At 43.4% G+C, this 20133-nt stretch overlaps 2 protein-coding genes across 3 annotated transcripts; both read left to right on the top strand.

Annotated features, from left to right (window-relative positions):
* Positions 1–333: 333 nt before the first annotated feature.
* On the top strand, positions 334–2435 carry SELENOK (selenoprotein K). The gene is made up of 4 exons (XM_088532028.1): positions 334–643; positions 910–1000; positions 1623–1703; positions 2339–2435. The coding sequence occupies exons 1-4, from the start codon at positions 334–336 to the stop codon at positions 2433–2435; spliced, it is 579 nt and encodes a 192-aa protein (XP_088388154.1).
* A 1161-nt stretch (positions 2436–3596) lies between these two features.
* On the top strand, positions 3597–15814 carry ACTR8 (actin related protein 8). Of its 2 annotated transcripts, none has more exons than XM_088532039.1 (13): positions 3597–3720; positions 3821–3988; positions 4403–4513; positions 4771–4875; positions 5393–5566; positions 6141–6234; positions 12089–12221; positions 12578–12731; positions 13359–13454; positions 13923–14063; positions 14463–14727; positions 15035–15198; positions 15631–15814. In XM_088532039.1, the coding sequence occupies exons 1-13, from the start codon at positions 3598–3600 to the stop codon at positions 15772–15774; spliced, it is 1872 nt and encodes a 623-aa protein (XP_088388165.1). In that variant the 5' UTR covers position 3597; the 3' UTR covers positions 15775–15814. The 2 variants fall into 2 exon arrangements, with proteins under 2 accessions (XP_088388165.1, XP_088388164.1); XM_088532038.1 differs by having other exon boundaries at positions 3818–3988.
* Positions 15815–20133: the final 4319 nt, after the last annotated feature.

The following is a 20133-nucleotide window of genomic DNA, read 5'->3' as shown; positions in this document are numbered from 1 at the left end:
ACATTTCCTCCAGCTGAAATCTGCCCAAGATACCTTATTCTTCAACCCAAACCCTGCCATGCACTTGAACATATCCTTATCTGGGGCACTGAAGAATAAAGCAGTAGGGCTTCACTGGACTAATTAGAACTGAAGCACACTTTAAAAAACAGGAAAAGAAATCTACAGCGTTGGTCGGTGGGAAGGGGCAGGCCCTCCCGCGGCCGCAAAGGCGGGATTCAGCGCGCAGCTAACGCGCGCGCCGGGGCCACGTCACCGCGCGGAGCGGCGCACCCCACGCGCACGCGCGGCGCACGCGCGCTAGGGGCCGGGAGGGGGGCGCCGCGCGCCGCCATGGTCTACATCGCCAACGGTGAGGGGCGGCCGCGCGCCGCGGGGAGCGGGCAGGGCGCTCCCGTGGGGAAGGCACCGCCTGACCCGGCCCGGCCCGGCCCTGCGCTGCCCGCCGGGCTCCGGAGGGGTCGCCGCGTCGCTGGCGCAGCGGGAGGGCGACAGCCGCGACCCGCGCGGGCCGCCGGGGCCATGGCGAGGTGCGAGCCGCGAGCCGGGCCGGCGGGGGAACCGGGCCGGCCCAGCCTGGAGCTTTCCCGGGAGCCGGAGAAGGCCCCGCACCGCGCGGAGGAACCGGAGCCGCCCGTGGGCCGTAGCTGTAGGGTGGGTTGTGCAGAGGCTCACCTGGCCCGAGAGTGGCGTTCGGGGCGTTTCAGGCACGTTTGGCCTTATTGCTCAAAACGAATCATGCCCCCGAGGGAACAAAGCTTACTCACAAAGAGCAGATCACCCATCCATTTTGCCACCTCGAGACTTACTAGATACATTTTTATGTAAGATATTCTGCTTATGTACTGATATATAAGTCACGGTGTAACTTACTGAGCGTTACAAGTAATCTATCTTCATATACTACAGGACAAGTGTTGGATAACCGGAGTCGGGCTCCTTGGCGTTTGTCATCAATAACAGATTTCTTCTGGTCAATAGCAGATTTTATAGTTCTTTTGTAAGTAGAAACTAATTCTTCTGATTCATCTTAACTTAAATTCATAATAGATAGAAGCTACTCACCCGTATAAGTAACAAAATGCACCGAACTATTAGTTTTGCTCCTTAGCACTGCATATCTACAGGATGAAAAAAGAAAAAAAAATATATGACTGGATGGCATTAGTTGTTAATCACTGGATTTGGAGAATTTCTAGTGACAAGTTTCTGGTTATGTATGGAAAATTACACAGCAGCAATCACAAGCTTAGATTGACGTTCCTAAGGAACTAAGAGTTCTTTTCATGTCTTTAATAGTCCTTCATTATTTCAGTTACCAGTTTGTATTTCAGTTACCAGTTTGTTATCAGTAATGTAGTTACCACTTTGTTTGGTAGAATACATCTCATAGTTTTTGAATATTCAACATTTGTGTTTTGTGTTTACTCCAGGTTTATTGGAGGGGGAAAAAATTACAAAGATTTATTAAGCTGCAGTAGTAAATTAATTGAGAAATTGGAAAGACACACTGTTCATTTCTGGACACTTTTTTTGTCCTGATTCTCATTATGCAGTCCATAAATGCTGAAACTCTATTTCTAGCAATCAATTTACATAACTCCTCCTGTTTTATTTTTCAGTTTCCAAAGCATCATTCAACCAGATTTGAGAAGGAGAGGCTATACATCTTCCTCCTATACTGGATCTGATGACAGAAGAGGGTAAATTTCATAGACCGTGTGAATTTCATATTCACACATCAGTCTGTCTGAGCAGAATGCCTTAATGTATTCAAATTATGGTGTGATTTGTTCTGAATCAGGTCACATACAGAGACTAAAAATGTTATATTTCCTGTGGCCTTTTCTCTGAAAGTTGTTGAATACAATGTATTTGTTCTAAATGGTTGAGGTAACAGAGTATAAGTCTAACTCTCAGTAATACAATGTTTCCAAACTGCCTGGTAAGTGATAGCATCTCTATCACTTGAAAAGTTTGTTAAACTTACTTATACTAAGTATTTAGTATGTACCACATCAGTCTTTGCATCTATTAGTTTAGCATAGATTATACATGAATTGTAGGGAAATGTTCTGGATATCATTTCTATTGCTTCTGAAGCACTAGAAGCAGTGATTTCCGAGTAGCTAGTTTATGGGAAACGCTCTGATTGCTGCATTTTTGGCATTACGTTTCTATAGAGTTACATGAAAGCCTCAGTTATCTGGTTATGAAACTAAATAACCTTTCTAGATGACCTAACTTTCCAATTACTATAATTTAAAGGTAGTGGGTTTTGTATTTAATAGTTGAACGGTGGATAAATAGTTGTGTTTTTTTTTTCTTTCCTTTTAAGAGCTCCAGGATACCCTCGCCGCAGGATGGGACGAATAAATCACTGGGGCGGGGGCCCCAGTCCGCCCCCGATGGCAGGAGGTGGATGAGGAAGGTAATTTCAGACCTGTGGATGCGCAAAGTGTGCTATAGATTCTTGAACACAGACTATAAAATAGATGAATATATATATATACATGCACACACATACATATATATATATATATACACACACACACATACCCCTGGAGCTTTTCCTTTCTTTTTTTTTTTTTTTTGCTAAGTTAGAGTTCAATTCAGATTACTAGTAGCTGAAACTTTTTTTTTTGCCTTTCTTTTGCTTGATATACAAAAAAAAAAACAAGATTATTTATAGCAAACATTTGCTGATGAAAAGGATGATTAGCAAAGACAATAAAAGATGCTTTTCCTTCTCCTAGTGACAGAGCTGTGTAAGCCTTGTAGCATACAAACCAGAATTGCTTAGAAAGGGGGAAGACCTTTTAGAAATTCCACTTTTACCTTGAATTTCTTGCCATTGATTCAAACTGTTAATTCAGTGTAAGCCTTGTTCAGTTAGTTAATTCAGCTGGGGCGTATTTCATCTGATGTTGAATTTATATAGCATGGTTCTAGCTCCTTAGCAGTTGTCTCTGACAAGTCCCATTTAGCCACATTAAAAACACAATTTATTTTTAAATTGTTACTTGCATAGTTTTATCTCATAAGGGAAGGGCATCCTTGTCGTTTCTGACGTGCCACCTCTTTCCTATGTCCTGCAGGTAAACGCCTGCTGCGAGCGGCAGGCGATGGAGCGTGCGCGGAGGAGCTCGGTGCCGGACCAAACGCGTTTGTTGTGGACGCGCACGCCAGCCGGACGCTGCCCCGCGGCACAGGCGGGCTGATGAAGCTGTGCTGGGAACTCCCGCAAGGATCCAGCGCAGCCGAGCTGCGGTGTTAGTGGAAACGTGTTTCCTGTCCGTCTAACGTCTTTGTATAGTTTCTGAACATTTTACTGTAGCTGTGAGATAATAACTAAATTATATTTGGCTTGTCACAGCGCTGACTTTCTTGTCCTTGTTATTAAGAAAAGCGGAATCCCCGGCGCGGAACGAGCCGCTGAAGGGGAGCGGAGCGGAGCGGAGCGGAGCGGCTCCTCCCGCGGCGCCGGAGCCAGCGGCGCGGCCCGCCCCGGCACCGCCCGGCCCCGCCCTCCCGCTTCCGCCGGCGCCGCGGCGGCTTCCGCCGGCGCTGGTGGCGGTGCCGGTGGCGGCGGGCAGCATGACGCAGGCCGAGAAGGGCGAGGCGGAGAACGGGAAGGACAAGGAGCGCGAGCGGGAGCGCGAGCAGCGCGGCGCCAAGCGGCCCATCGTGCCCGCCGCCGTGCCCGAGTCGCTGCAGGAGGTGGGAGCCGCCCGGGCCGGGGGGCGCGGGGCCCGGCCGCCGCCGCTCGCTCACTGCCCGCCCGCCCCTCCTCTCCTCTCCTCTCCCCTCTCCGCAGCAGATACAGAGCAACTTCATCGTGGTCATCCACCCCGGCTCGGCCACGCTGCGCCTCGGCAGGGCCACCGACACGCTGCCCGTGGGGCTGCCGCACGTGCTGGCGCGGCGGCACCGGCAGCCCGGGCAGCCCGTGTACCGCGACGCGTGGCTGCTGCGCGACGGCCTCAGCGTAAGCGCCGCGGGCGGGAACGGGGCCGGGGCCGGGTCCGCGCGGGGGGAGCCCCGGGCACGCGCCGGGCCGGGCCGGGCCGGGCCGAGCCGCGCCAGGCACTGCTCTGCAACCCGCATCCGCACTGAGCCCCCCGCCAAAGCCTCTGCCACGACACGGCCGCTTTGAACCTTCGAGAGCTCTTTGAACACTGCTGCTCGCAGTCAGTGCTCCACGCAAACACACACTACCCAAACGCACCAGCCTGGAGAGCAGCCTTTAAACCTTTAAAATCACTTAAAGCACTTGAGCTGACCCGGACAGATACGCATTGAAAGTTGTAATATGCAAAAAACAACTGATTTAGAAAGCTGTGTGTGTTCACCATACCAAGCTCCCCTTTCCCACAGTGTTGTTTGTATTTTGTTTGTTTAGAAGCCTGAAAGTACTGAGCAGAGACAAAATGGTCTTAAAATGGTGGACCAAGCAATATGGTCCAAAAAGATGTCAAATGGGGCAAGACGCATACCAGTGTCACCTGACCAGGTAACTCGTTCCTAAGAGTTTATCAAATTGTTCGTTCATATCATCATCTGGTGTAATACTCTATTTTAAAGGATGTGAATAGGTACATCCTGCAGTATAGAACAAATGCGGTTGATGCAGGTGTCTGCCTTAGCTCTAAAAACCCAGAAGAAAATGCAGACTTACCTCAGGTCTTCAATGCTGTTTTTTTACTTTTCTTGCATAAAAAATGACTGATTAAATATTTCCTAGTAACATTTGGCCTAATTACGTTTCAGGCTAGGTCATACAACAGACAGATGCGGCCAGCTATTTTAGATCACAGCTCTGGGGCCAAGTGGACAAACACGTCAAATCATCCGGAATATTTGGTAGGAGAAGAGGTAAGACACATGTTGAAATGAGGCTTAGCATTAAGTTTTAATGCAGCTATTTATTCACTGGTAATTTGCCACATGGTAGCAGCCATAGTATAAGGTTGCTATAAATGAGCTTTTGTGCAGGGACTCGTGGAGAACTTTGCATATGTGGGATAACTGAAGGAAAAGCCAAGAAACCATGAAACAAAGACCAGCGTAAGAAAAACTGCATTCCTCAGCTTGAAAGAACTTGTGAATTATTTTACTTACTCATTTGAGGTGATGCAAAAATATGCTGGTATGTCCATAGTAGATATCTATGGATGCAAAAAGTCTTTAAACCATGTTTTTAATATCTTTTAAAAATGCTTTAAAATGCAGCCCTGTTATAAAGAAATCCACTGTTTGTATTGTAACATCAGTCAGGATGCTGCCCTGTACTTTGTTCCATCTGCTTCTGAAATGACTTTCTAGTATTTGCTATTAACCTTTTGGAAAAGACAATGCACAGAATACACAGAATTTTCTTCCTTATTTCCAGGCACTATATGTTAATCCACTTGATTCTTACAATATTCACTGGCCTATTAGAAGAGGGCAGTTGAATCTCCACTCAGGACCTGGTGGCTCCCTCACTGCAGTATTAGCTGATCTAGAAGTTATATGGTCACATGCAATACAAAAATACCTGGAAATACCATTGAAAGACCTAAAGGTGAGCTATGAACAGGTTAACTTGGACAGTATGCACTTGAAGAAATGTCATTTTTAAAATTCAAAAGAGAAGCAACTTGATGTTATTTTAAAGCCTCTTACTATTGATTTCCTTAATGGATAAATTCTTTTTGCTGGTGATAAATGCTTTTTGCATGGTTCCTAAGATTTCATTTAGATTGGTGCCTTTGAAGACAAAACTTGATGATAATACATTTAACAAAGAGGTTTGGTCATCCGTTTCTGGAAATGTCACTGTCTTACCCCGTATTGACTACAAAGGAGGGGACAGAGGAATATACGCCTAACACTTTTGCATAATTTTTCTTCCTCGATAAGTGGGTGTTGATCTCCTGATACACTTTTAAACGTTTTAACAGGCTAGAAACTCTTAATTTGGTACTTATTCTGAACTGATATTTAAATTATTGAAAATGCTGTCCCCATAAATTCTCCTTTTTTATTTTTTTTCACACCTTCTATATTATGGTTTCTTCCTTGGCATCAGGTATTCAGTCATACAAAGAGAATTTTTAGCTTGAGAGCTGGCATTAATTCATTGTTCTTATCTCCAGTACTACAGGTGTATTTTACTAATTCCAGACATCTATAATAAGCAACATGTGAAAGAACTGGTAAATATGATCCTAATGAAGATGGGCTTCTCAGGTACAACCATTGTCACGGAACGAGTGGTGGTGGGGGGGGTGAGTGACACAATGCACTTCACTCGTGGGAAAGAAATAGGAATAGGTTTTATTGGTAATGACAATGCTTTCACGAGATTCTATGGCAAGGTCACTTATTAGTTACTGCATGGAGGTTCAAGATATACACAGAATTATCAAGGACACCCTCCCCTTGGGTCACGAGGTTCAGACTGGACCCCCTTGCTTTCCAAACTCCTTCTGAGAGGAGTCTGGGTGCGGCTGAATCCAGTCCTAGTCCCAGACCTGGTCAACGGTTTATGACTAAAGGATTTGTGCACAGTTACAAAGTAAAGTTTACAAATTCAGAGAGAGAAAGGCGCGCTATAGTCACTTACCACGAATCTGTAGTGGGAAGGATCTCTTAACCTCGAGGAGTATCCTTGAGAGGCGTCCCTGCTCAAGGGGAGATCCCGGCGTGCAGCCCGCTGCCGTGCAAGGAGAGCTCAATGGGCTCTTGGGCTGTCTCCGTATTTATGGGATAAGATGATTGACTGATAGTCATTCTTTCAATTCAGAAATGACTGTTGGCTGATGTACTCACAGTTAGCCTTATCTCCCCATCAGGATAGGGCCATCAGGACTGTTATTGATGGTTGATGTCTGGGTGGGGGAAGAAATCAGGGAGGCAACTACCAGGATCAGATAATGTGGTAGTTAGCACCTGAACAGGGCTACGTGTGAGAAGTCAGGATGAGCTGGGGAAAGAGCATATCCGTCACACTCCACCCCGTGACTATAGTCAATTCATCTTATCACAGAGTGGTGGTACGGTCACCTCTTGCCTCTGTGCCATAAATAGTGTGTTGATAATTTTTGCATTTACAGGTCCATGGCAAGTGAAGATAGTTAGCATAAAGTATTGCTATTACGTACTAATTTATACATTTTGGCTGGTTGAATTTTGGTTATTTGTTTTGTCATGTACCAGACCTTTACATACAATATGATTATAAGTAATAGACCTAATAACACTAAAGTTAGTAAAATTACAATTGGATGAAGCATGAGATTAAAAATTCCCGTTGCTGTTGGTGACCATCCGAGAAGGGTTTCCCACCAGTGGTGTTCTCCATCCCTTTTCACTCTTTTCAGAACATGGTGTATTTCTTCTGTACCGTGATGAACAGTGATCAGAGTCCTTTGTCCATTGTCCTGGATGCATTTCTGTACTTGATGCAGGCCATCATGGTGTAGCAGATTTTTTTCACCAACATAAGGTTCATTCCAATGGGGGCAGGCATTAGAATCAATTTCTGTACTTGCAGTATACTTAACACGAGCATGTGACCATGGCCACACTGGGGTTCTTTGATCACAGGTCAGTAGTATTGCCAGCGTTTGGAATAGCAACATGAATACAGCATTTCCATCTCTCGTCCTGCGTGCTGCTGCAAGAGAAAATAGAAACTTGTTTCGGTGGGGTGAGGCCGAACAGGTTACCCCATTTTAAAAAGAAGGAAAAATCCATCGTGCGCTAATTCTATGTTTTGCACCACTGTTATCAGTAGCTTCCCAGGCAAGTGGGCCGTGAGGTTTAGTTAGAGTCATAGGCACAGTACCAATGGATGGTAAATTGACCATCACAGGCTGTCCTGGCTGTAATGTTGTTGGACATTCTCTTTTACCTCTAGGTTGAGCACTAAGCTCAGTTTTCACAAAGAATGCTCTGCTTACAGGGCTTCCAGTAGGCCCATAACGATTATTTAATTGTTGGAGCACTTTGGGAAGTCGCATATCCCATTGGGTCTTGTGTGGGTTGAGGCTCCTTTTCAACAAGCCATTAGCTCTTTCTATCATCCCATTTGATTGGGGATAGTAGGGGGTGTGAAATACCCACTGAATTCCTTCTTGCTTTGCCCAATCTTGCACTTCTTTACATGAGAAATGTGAGCCATTATCACTTTGGATAAAATCAGGAGTAGGTAGGTGTGAGAACCAAGACAATAGTCCTTGCACAGTACTCCGCCCATTGGCTTTTCTACACTTAGTTGCCAGAAGCAACCCAGAGACCACTTCCACTCCTGTGAGGATATATTGATATCCTGCAGAGGATTTGAATGGTCCGATATAATCAATTTGCCATGTAGACCACAAAGGCTTTCCCTCATTGATATGTAGAGGTGGAGCTTTAGCAGGATGATCTGCTTGCAACCTTAATCTGCACTGAGGACATTCTGTGAGAATAGTTTCACAAGTTTTCCTGTTTATGGGCCAGCCTCTGCTCTGTGCAGCAAAGTAAAGTGCTTCCTTACCCGTGTGACCTAGGTTTTGATGTAACCATTCTCCCAACCGATACCACTCAGGATCTAAGGTGATTTTCCTAATTTTAGTCAACTCATCTACTTTCTGGTTCCACTTTGTGGCTGGTTGATTATCCTTAGCATGAGCTTTCACCCATCCCATTTTAAATGGTGGTTTTCTCGCTATACCCAGAAATAGCTGCCAGTCCTGTTTTCTCCAGACTGGGGTTCTAGAGATAATCTGTCCCTTCTCCAAGTCAGCTACGACTTCAGAGATGCCATTCCGTGCCGCAGCAGAGATTGGGTATTGCGGTACATTAGTAATTTTTGAATCAGGGAGTGCAGGGGCTGTGCGAAGTACACACACTGTAGCCTCCCAATTTCTACCCAGGTTGGGGTAGATGTTTGATCCAAATGACCATATACTGCCATCTGGCAAATGCCAGGTTCGTCCATTTAAAACATCAAAGCCTAAAATATTTTCATAATGATCTTTAACTGCAAAGCGAGTAGCCAACACACGCCTCTCACCCGGGAGCCATAGATTAACCTTGGCAGTTTGACACACAACACTTGCTCCATTCACACCAGTAATGGTAACTTTTTGCCGTCCAGGTTGCACACCCAGCTTTTTGGCATTCTGTGTTGTTAGTATTGAGATCTGTGCTCCTGTATCTATTAAAAACTTCACTAATTGTCGCTGAGGACCAACAGGAATTAGGATATATGGGCCATTATCACTTATCCACTGATAAGCCTCCACTCGCCGGACAGGCAGGCCCAATTGTCTCCCCGGCATTACTCGTTTTTTGAACTCATTTCTTGTAGTTCTTCTCTAAGGTGAGAGAAGGGATTGTTTCTTTTTCCAGGGTCTGGCACTGGAGGAGTCGATGTACGCTCCTTCCTTTCGCCATTACCTCGTTTCTGGAATGCTTCAATGAGACTGAGAATTACACCTGTGGGTTTACCTTGTATAGCAGCTCTTGGAATGCCTAGAGCCAGAGCTTTTCTCCATACTTCATTCCTACATTTCTTAAATTCACTGTGTGAGGGCTGCTGCTCTTTCCCTTTGAGCTTGTTTTCAGTTCCCTGCTTTACTGGTCTCACTCTGTGATGTTCACTTTGGGGTTTAGAGTTTGCATTGTTGTTAGGATCACACCAACCCATCTCACGGCCATAATTAGCTATGCCGTGCATTAGCTCAGCCCAAGTGGGAAGCTGTCGATGGGGATCATTAATACCTAATTGCTCATTGTGTTCGGTGTCCCGCCTTATCTCATCCCGTTTGGCCACCAGATAGTGCTTAAGGATGGCTGGGGCACCTCTTACCAGTGGTTTTAGCATTGCAGGATTCACTATAGCAGATATGGGCGCATTGTCAGGCCCTCGTTCATGCATGGCCTGGATACAGGCAGCTTTTGTGACAGCAATAGATATGTCACTTAATGATTTGATAGGAATTATAGAGGGTTCTCCCCGGTCCATTGCATCTATTCCTCCAGCCCAGTAGGCCACTCGGCTAGTGATTGAGTGGGGAGTAGCTGGTGGGTCAGGTCCTAGGTTTAGGAAAACACCAGGGCCCCAATAGCCGTTTGCTTCATCTCCACTCAGCATTATTCGATCTCCACCACTCAGGCAGATTCGCCACAGATATTCAGTTTCTGTTTCACCTGGTTTCCTGCTATACTTCTCTTGTAGGTTGGTTAGTTGTAAAGGGTCCCAGGGAATAGTCCTGGTAGTGTATCGCGGAGCACCACCTCGGGGTCCGTCAGTTCTTTCTGTTTTCACTATAGGTCGAGCCTCATATACAGGAGGTTCGGGGGGATATGAGGGGTCATTGTCATTGTCTGAGCTACTATCCTCAGAACTGAGGGAACTTCCCCAAATGTCCCCATCCCAATCCTCAGGGGATACTATCAGTTTCTTTATTTGTACCACATCAGGAGGGCGAGGAGCCCGTAAAAGCATCATTTCTACCTTTTCCTCCAATTTTTGCCTCTTTTCCTGTTCTTCTTGTAATTGCTTTTGTAATTGCTGGATCTTTAAGGATAACAGCAATTCAGTGTTTTTCCTTCCTTCTACTTCTACTCTAAGATCCTGTTCTGTTTTAGTCCTCTCTTTACGTTCTTGTTTTGCGGCTTCCAGACAAGTTCCCAGCATCTTACAAATAATACCCTTTCCTTTACCATCCTTTAAGGAACCTCTAGCCGACTTTAAATGTTCTTCCACAGCTTCCCAATCATGCCAGTTATCACGAGCCCACTCCTCTGAGAAGTTGGGACTCGGGTTCACTCCATGCCTCCGTAAATAATTAGTGATACAACTTGCCATCCTGCCGACTACGCCAATTTTGTCACGGAACGAGTGGTGGTGGGGGGGGTGAGTGACACAATGCACTTCACTCGTGGGAAAGAAATAGGAATAGGTTTTATTGGTAATGACAATGCTTTCACGAGATTCTATGGCAAGGTCACTTATTAGTTACTGCATGGAGGTTCAAGATATACACAGAATTATCAAGGACACCCTCCCCTTGGGTCACGAGGTTCAGACTGGACCCCCTTGCTTTCCAAACTCCTTCTGAGAGGAGTCTGGGTGCGGCTGAATCCAGTCCTAGTCCCAGACCTGGTCAACGGTTTATGACTAAAGGATTTGTGCACAGTTACAAAGTAAAGTTTACAAATTCAGAGAGAGAAAGGCGCGCTATAGTCACTTACCACGAATCTGTAGTGGGAAGGATCTCTTAACCTCGAGGAGTATCCTTGAGAGGCGTCCCTGCTCAAGGGGAGATCCCGGCGTGCAGCCCGCTGCCGTGCAAGGAGAGCTCAATGGGCTCTTGGGCTGTCTCCGTATTTATGGGATAAGATGATTGACTGATAGTCATTCTTTCAATTCAGAAATGACTGTTGGCTGATGTACTCACAGTTAGCCTTATCTCCCCATCAGGATAGGGCCATCAGGACTGTTATTGATGGTTGATGTCTGGGTGGGGGAAGAAATCAGGGAGGCAACTACCAGGATCAGATAATGTGGTAGTTAGCACCTGAACAGGGCTACGTGTGAGAAGTCAGGATGAGCTGGGGAAAGAGCATATCCGTCACAACCATGTATAAGAAAATCATTTAAAGGCTAACATATAGCACAAAGGTTTCTTTTTCCTCCTCTAAGGTACATTTTTGTGGGCCAATCCCAGTCTACTGTTCTAACATTAGCATCTTTTATCTTCCTATAACTTGTCTTTTTTACCTGGGCAAAATGATTGGCTAGTGATGAAGCAAGTTCCTTCTTTGCTGCTAAATACTCCAACTGTGGGCTTCTCACTTCAGCTGAGGTTAAAATGCTATATCAACAGACAAGTATTAATAAGCTAAAATGATAAAGAATAATTACAGGATGCTTGAAAGTACAACTGCTATCTTTTAATTTTAAATAATAAATACATAAACCTTCACTGCAGAGTTAGCCTGTTAGTAAATTTAAAAGATATTAAGATGTACTTTAAATGTCAGAAACATGACTTTGAGGTTTGACATGAATCTTTTTTTTTTTTTTTTTTCTTCCCTGTCTTGCTAGGGATTGTGGTACATCAGGAGTCCGTGTGTGCTACTTTTGGAAGTGGTTTAAGCAGTGCATGTATAGTAGATGTAGGAGATCAGAAGACAAGTGTTTGCTGTGTAGAGGATGGTGTTTCCCATCGCAACACCAGGTATCTTAATGTGCAGAATTATTACAAGCCTGTGCTTAGTTACTTATGCAAAAAAAATACTATAAAAATGAGGAAAATGTTTTACAAATACAAGGACTTTTTTGCTTTGATTTATGTAACAGACATTATTATGTCACAGTAATATGAACCTAAAAAAAAAAACATACACACACACACCACACGCTTCTGCCAAGTTCAAAAGAAAAATGCAGAACTGACCCTGCGCTCTGCAAAGTACATGGAAGTTGTGATCACTGCATACTTGAAATATTTCTTGTTTTCCTAGGCATGCTACTGTAGAAGGCTAAGATTCCAACAAGGTAGCAAGATGATTTTTTTTTTCCTCCATGCTTTAGGCTGTGCCTTGCATACGGAGGATCTGATGTGTCCAGGTGTTTTTACTGGCTTATGCAACGAGCTGGGTTCCCCTATAGAGACTGTCAGCTGACTAATAAGTTGGATTGCCTGCTGCTTCAGCACTTAAAGGAAACCTTCTGTCATCTAGACCAGGTGACAAGGGAATATGGTGTTTTTTCCAAGTTTCAAAATTTCTTGTGGTTAGTGGTTAAGTAAAATCATGCAGTGGTTTAGAGATGAGGTGAATGTGCACAAGGCTTGAAATGATGTGTTTTTTTGCATGGCATAGTTTATTTTTAGGTGTAGAATAATGGCCTCATATAGGCCTCTAATGTACATGTTTTAATTTACTAGATGAGTTGCAGGAAGTAGGTTTCAAATCATACAAAACATGATTTACTCAAGTGAATACTGGTATGAGTTGGAGAAGGCTTAGATTAAAGTGTTTAAAATTTATTTTAGCCTACTTTAGAAATAAAGTGGTTGGGAGTTTCTTTGTTTTTAGAGCAGCAACATATATATGCTGTTTAATCCAGCAGATTACCTGCCAGCAGGTCTCATCTTTCCACACAAAAACTTATTGTAGAATGTAATGCCTATAGAGAGGTGTTGTGGCAGATCAGACTATAAGGAAAAGACTTCAAAAATTTAGAGAATAGATATATGAAACTGAGTCTGAGGAATAGTTTTAGCTTTTAGGTTGTTGCCCACAGGTTAAATAGGTTAACCAGTTTGATATAGTGATATAAAATATTTTATTTTGTTACTTTTGAACCTCAGGATATTTCTGGACTGCAAGACCACGAGTTTCAAATTCGTCATCCAGATTCACCAGCTTTATTATACCAGTTCCGATTAGGGGATGAAAAATTACAGGTAACCTCCCTTCCCTTCCTCCAGGAAAAAAAAAAGCCTGTGGGATTTATAGGTTGTCTGCAAAACTAGCAGGTGCACGAGACTTTAACTAGCCTTAGTTAAAATGAGAGTTCTAACTAGCCTTAGTTAACATGACAATTCAATGTGGTGTTTATCCTTCAAGTATAAAGAATGAATGCTGATCTTGCAAGTTTTTCTAAGTTCTTTTAATTTTTTAACAAACTGTATATGACTGTCTTCATTATGCAATACCATAACCTGTAAGGATGTACAAGTGTTTGTTGTACTTCTTAAATAAACTACACAACTGGCACACTTCAGACTATAACAAACCTCTTTGAAAAAAGTACATTTAATTTTGAGTTGTTGGAAAATAGAATAAGCTTTTTTTCTTTCTTTCTTTTCAGTAGTAAGTGATAAAAAGGAAAAGCTATTCAGTACAGTCAAACCAAATCTCTTATTCTTCAGGCTCCAATGGCTCTGTTTTATCCAGCAACTTTTGGAATTGTGGGACAGAAAATGACAACTTTACAACACAGGTCTCAAGGTGACCCTGAGGATCCTCATGATGAACATTATCTCTTAGCCACACAGAGTAAGCAGGAGCAGGTATGCGAATGCTTGTTTTGATTTTCATAAAGTGTTTTTTTAACTGGAAAATGCAAACAAAACTGTTTACTCAGTTCTGAAAATGAAGTTTGTTAACAGCAGAGAGGAATAAATTTTAATTGCAGATATCTAGAACAAGTTCTTAATTTTCAGAGTCTAGGATGTCTTCATATATGATGCTAATGCATTTGATGCATTTCAAAATAGAACCCTTACTTTGAAAGTGAATTTTAAAATAAAAATAGGTGGTAATGCAGGTAGCAATGCAATGTTAAGCATTGCTGTTCAGTAACATAAAGAGAAGTGAAGTGCTTATTAAGACTTTGTATCATTTTTGTAACCTGCTCAACATCTTCATCCATCATAGTTTAAAGATAAGCTTCTTTTCTTATTTTTAAGTCTTCAAAAGCTACAGCTGATAGAAAATCTATGTCCAAGCCTGGTGGATTTGAAGGAGACTTGCGAGGCCCGGCCTCAGACATTTCAGAGAGAATCTACCCTCAAGAAGTGGAATTGGGATCTTCTCAGGGTGATTGTATGATGTCTGGAAATGACTCAGAGGAACCTTTAACTGCACACATGTCCAGGAAAACAGCTATCTCTCAGTTTGAAGGCAAAGCCTTGGGCCTTGACAAAGCCATTCTTCATAGTATTGACTGCTGTGGTAAGAATCCTGTTTTGTATACTCCTGTAAAATATGTACTAGACAATGTGGATTTGTAGTAGCACCCTGTATTTTACCAAAGTAATATCTTCTCTTTTCTGTAATATCTATTCTACGTTTGTTATATTTGAACTTTCGTAAAGTTTCTTTAGCTAGATCTTTTGATGCCTGAGAATTAGAAAAAGAGTTGTACGAGTAAATGCTTCTTGGTTTCTATATGGTTGGACCTGTACTATAGTCTTCATAAGTGAAGTACAAGCCTAATTACTAAAAATTAAAAATATTTTTTTGTATCAATATATTCCAGCATCTGATGATACAAAAAAGAAGATGTACAGCTCCATCCTAGTAGTAGGAGGAGGCCTTATGTTTCATAAGGCTCAAGAGTTTCTTCAACACCGAATTCTCAACAAAATGCCACCTTCTTTCAGAAGAGTTGTTGAAAATGTTGAAGTCATTACAAGACCTAAGGTACATCATTAACTGGGAGATAAATGGTTGAGTTAATTATGATTGGTCTACACCTTCAAAAGATGGTGTTAGTTTATTTTTTTCCCCTCTCCTTATTAAGGCAAAGGAAAGTATGGATTAAAACCAGCGAGTTTAATTTGGCAATTATCAGTTAAATCTGTAAAGTAAAAATCCAAGTATTTTTCAAAGGCTGAAGGAAGGATTTTTCATGTAGGGCTGTAAGACATGCTATAAAAAACAGTGACTCCTCAAAACATTAAATGGTCTCTACTTATATTTATCATATTATCATGGAAGAGTCTGAGTAAGTCTAGGAAATTTTGTCTTCTCCTAACCCCCAAGATTCCATGCAGCAGGGAATCCTGGAAGAATAAATAGGATGCAGGTTTTGAGAAATAAAATGAGTATAGACAGTCTGTGTTTTGTATTTAGGACATGGATCCCCGCTTAATTGCATGGAAAGGAGGTGCAGTTTTGGCCTGTCTCGATACAACTCAGGAGCTGTGGATTTACCAGCGAGAATGGCAGCGCTTCGGTGTCAGAATGCTGCGAGAGCGAGCTGCCTTTGTGTGGTAATTCACGGGTACAGCGGAGCATGGCTGTCTAAACATTCCTTTCCCAAACTGCTACTTTTTCCAGCACAGAGGTATACATCTTCTGCTGATGGGTGTTTTTCACTGAAACTTAAGTCTTGAGATTTTCCAGTAGTAATGCAAAAATCCCATCAGGTGAGAAGGTGTTACCTTCCACATTGCTATGATGCATACAGTCTAGAAGTTGGAGTAAAGTCTCTGTGTACAGTGTCACAGTCCTCTCCAAATTCACACCTGTGTAATATAGGTTTTTTTGTATATTAAAATTGCACAACACAGGTATTTGATATATGAAGTACTCAAATGGCAGATGTTAAGCCAGGATTCATTGTGGATGAACATAGGCACCACAGAAGTGGGATGCGGGCTGCACCCTGTGGACTTTACAAGTTACTGTGATGCCTATTCTGCAGTTATTGAGAGAAAAAAAAAAAGGAGTTCTGCAAGTGATCACCCTCATGTCAAACTTTTAATAATAAAAGCAAAAATAGTGAAGACAAAATATTGCTTTTGGTATTTTCCTTCTAAAATATTTTTATTATTCATTAAAAAAAAAAAACAACTTTAACAACAAAGTATTTTTCCTTGCCTGTTGCTGCCCTCAAGAACTCTTGATAACTTCTCACTATCCACTCTTCTCACTATTTAGAACACACAATACAGCACACCCAAAATACCACACACTGGTCTCAGTCCTGACATGAGCATACCAGCATTTGCCCCTTGCCATTAATCATCAGTTACAAAAGGAGTCAAAGACCAGGATAAGACAGGGTAAGAAACTCTGATAAGACAAGTCTAAGGTAGCATAGCCAATTTCTATAAGGTAATAAGCCCATCAACAAACCCAAAGGGTAATCTGCAAAAATTCTTCAAATGAGGTAGGAAACTCCTCCTTGACGGCAGTGTTCAAAGCAGGGATATGGTCAGATTTACACAGGACCCATGCTCCTAACTGAGGAAACTTCTCTTCTGCATCCTTCATAAAACTTAGAATTTTGGTTTTTGTTTGCTTTTAAAACAAACGGTTCACCAAAGGGAAGTTGTTAGATACCAGAAAGGAGGATACAGAAGCACTAGTGGAGGACTCCTAGGATCACTAGCAGATAGGCATTTCCAAACTCAAGAATTGTATCTGAGCAGTCAATTCTAGTAACTATTTCTAACTGCCTTCAGTATTGATACTTTCGATTATTTAGTTGATAGATTTTATAATGAAACTAAAATGATTTTTTCAAAGAAGTTTTTGAAAAGTCTGAGAATTGATTTTTCCAATACCTGTAAACATAATTATTGTACTAAATTACACAAAGTTTAGCTTCAATGGTGCTTTTTTCATGACATTTTACATGTGTTGGGAAAATATTCATAATTTTGGAAAGCTGTAGCTCATTTAAATACTGAAAAGCACCATCAGAAAACACTACACAGAAAGAATGCACTGCACTTGCAGAATTCTCAATTTCCTTTCCGGTTACATTTTTATAGCCTTGATACAGAAAACATGACATTAGAGCAAGTAAGTTAGGATGAATTAATTCTTGTAGTTCATTTCCACCAGGAGTCAATTATGGAACTTGTGTGTTTTTGACAGACATCAATAGCTTTGTAGATTAACCTTTGGCTTTTCAACATCTTTTTTTTTTCCTTGCACACAATGGCTAGAAAGAGTGTCCGAATCTTTAGTTATGATTTACCCAACATGAAAAGGGAAGAATAGGTGTGATATAATAACTTTCAAGACAGTCTTGAGTCTGTAGATACCAAATTAATCTCTGTAAAATATTTCATTGAAGTTCTACTAGCCAAGTATGCTACCATAGCAAGTGAGAACAAGTATACTAACAAGCAAGTGAGTTTAAGACATATTCTGGAGTAGCAATTACTACACATTACTAAAAAATGCAGCAAAATGAGGGCAGAATATGTTAAAGAAAATCCTGAATATACACTAAGCTCAGTGTACCTCTATAACTAATAAAGCAAGCTCAGTTTTCACTCATGCTGCTTTATTCAGAGCTTCTGTAGCTTTTATCCTGGTAACAATGATACTGTCCTGCTTTTGTTCAAGTTTCCGATACAGAAGATAACATACCGAAAAAAAGGAATAGAGGGGTAGAGGGATTCACATGATAAAGTTTTATAGTCATCATTTTTCTTGAAAATAGATGAGCATAAATCAGGATTATCCTCAATTTTATTCCCTCCAAAAAATGCAAGTTTGTTAGCTTGCTCTTCCTGTGGCTGTGCCCATTTATATTTCTACAAATCAATATATTATTTCTATGATGTATTTTAGGGCAGAACTCTCCCAGATAGTTGATTTCACTTTGCTGCAGGAAGCTTATCATCACTATTGATCATTGCTAGTATCATCATAGTGCTACAGAGCTCTAGTTAGGGAGCAGGACCTCACCAGAGTCAGTGCTATGCAATCCTCATTAAAAAAAAAAAAAAAAAAAGTCCCTGGCTTCGCTAAAATAAATGGATAATTCTCAAAAATGTATTGAGCACATTATATATATACACATATGCACTTTAACTTGACTGTTAACTACTTACTGAAGCTCTGAACACACATTACAAATTCTGGGAACACCTATGAGCTTAGTTTCAAGCACTGTTAATCACCACATAAAGGCCAGTTAAAATCGCTTATCTATTGACTACACATTCAGTGTAGTCCCTTGTTCCTTGTTCCTCAGTTACTTTGCAGAAGTTTACAACTAGGTACTCACTTCTTAATAACCAAACATCTAGTTACTATCCCTTCTTTTTCTGCTTATCCAAGAGCTAGAGTACTACCAAGCAATTAGGAAAAAATAAAAATAATTATCCAGTATATTTGCAACAGGGCTGTAAGGACTGACTTAGAAAAATAACCATCATCTACAACCCACAATGCAGATAAAGTAACAAAGAAAAGGGTCATCCCAAGATTTGTAGATAAAGTGTGCATTCTCTGTTTCAAGATAATAATTTTCTTGGTTAGTCGTCACTCCATCTGTGTTATGCTACCACAGACGGTGGGAAGAGCAAGGCAAGTGCATGCTGGAGCAGCCGCACTACCTCTTCACTGGATACTGGCACTTGACACGGGATTTTACAGGCCATGTCCCCCCTCTCAACAAGAGTTACTTTTGAGCACAGCTTGCCCTACGCCAGGATATTTACCGGGTCACAATCCCTTAGATAAGGGGTTCTGACACACCTTTCTGGCCAGACACCTTATACGGGCAGCTGGAGGAAAGAGCTGAGCATGCTGGCCACAGCCAGCACCCGAAATTAAGAAATAAAGTACTTAAATAATCGTCAGGAGCTAGGAAAGATGGGTATCCGTACTGAGCAAAGTGGTCCCTGTGCAATTATAAAGTGGGAGCCCCTTCACACTACATCTTAAGTGAAACATCCCACCACTATCCCAGTCACCTGACGTTTCCATTGGGAAAATAAATCAACAAATAATAGAAACAGTCATAAGAACAAACCAGGACAAGCGGCGGCGCCTCGCGGCGGGCCCGGCCCGGCCCCAGAGCGGCGGTTTGTAACGCGCCGCGGAGGCGGCTGCGGCCCCGCCCCAACGGCCGCGGGGGTCGCTCGGCGGCGCGGCCGTTGGGGCGGGGGGCGCCGGACTTTGCCCGCCTTGCGGCGCGGCCGAGCGCGGAAACCGCCGCCCCCGCCCGGCCCCGCCGCCCGCCCCGCGCCGAGGGACGAGCCCCCAGCTCGCGGGCAGCGCCGGGGAGAGCGGCCGGGCCGAGCGCGTGAGTGGGACCGCGGCCGGGGCGCGCGGGGGCCCGCGGAGCCATGCGCGGGGCGGGCGCAGGAGTTAGCGCGTGAAGGGGCAGAGCGGAGCGAGGGGAGGGCGCCCGCGGAGCCCCCGCGCGGAGCCGAGCCTCCCGCAGCGCTTTCGCGGGCAGCGGGTCGGGTTTTGCTGACAGAAGTAAAAACCGCTTCAGCTTTGAAACCGTTGAACCGCTTCGCCTGCGTTTTTACTGAAGTGAAACTTCGCTCCCGAGGTGCCCGCAGCGGGTCAGCGGGAGCTGCGCCAGCCCGCGGTCCTCCGCGATCCCTCCCGGCTCCGCTGTGCACGCAGAGAGCCCCTTGATCATTATTTTCACCCCGGTAAATTACAGAGGGTGGAAACAGAGCTTGGCAGCATCGGTGCTTTGTCCGGGGCGGCTGTGCAGGAGGGCAGCTCAGACACAGCTCCCAGGCAGGCCCGGGCTTGCTCTCCCAAACCGGCCTTTCCCCCAGGCCCCTGCGGCGGCCGGGTTCAGATTAAATCAGTACGGGTCGGTTTCTAGCGGCCACGCTTGGTTAAAGCCGCAGACATTCATGAACT

This window comes from Tinamus guttatus, unplaced genomic scaffold (assembly GCF_059628265.1).
Source record: "Tinamus guttatus ecotype Peru unplaced genomic scaffold, ASM5962826v1 Tinamus_guttatus_pri_ptg000451l, whole genome shotgun sequence".
Lineage (NCBI taxonomy): Eukaryota > Metazoa > Chordata > Aves > Tinamiformes > Tinamidae > Tinamus > Tinamus guttatus.
This window is presented reverse-complemented; position numbering and strand designations above follow the sequence as displayed.

What these genes read in the sequence shown, in the direction of transcription:
- ACTR8 (XM_088532038.1), top strand. Translation starts at nt 3,598, where the DNA reads ATGACGCAGGCCGAGAAGGGCGAGGCGGAGAACGGGAAGGACAAGGAG. An exon ending in AATATTTGGTAGGAGAAGAG is followed by an intron (nt 4,876 to 5,392) that starts GTAAGACACATG and finishes CCTTATTTCCAG; the next exon opens with GCACTATATGTTAATCCACT. An exon ending in AAGTCATTACAAGACCTAAG is followed by an intron (nt 15,199 to 15,630) that starts GTACATCATTAA and finishes TTTTGTATTTAG; the next exon opens with GACATGGATCCCCGCTTAAT.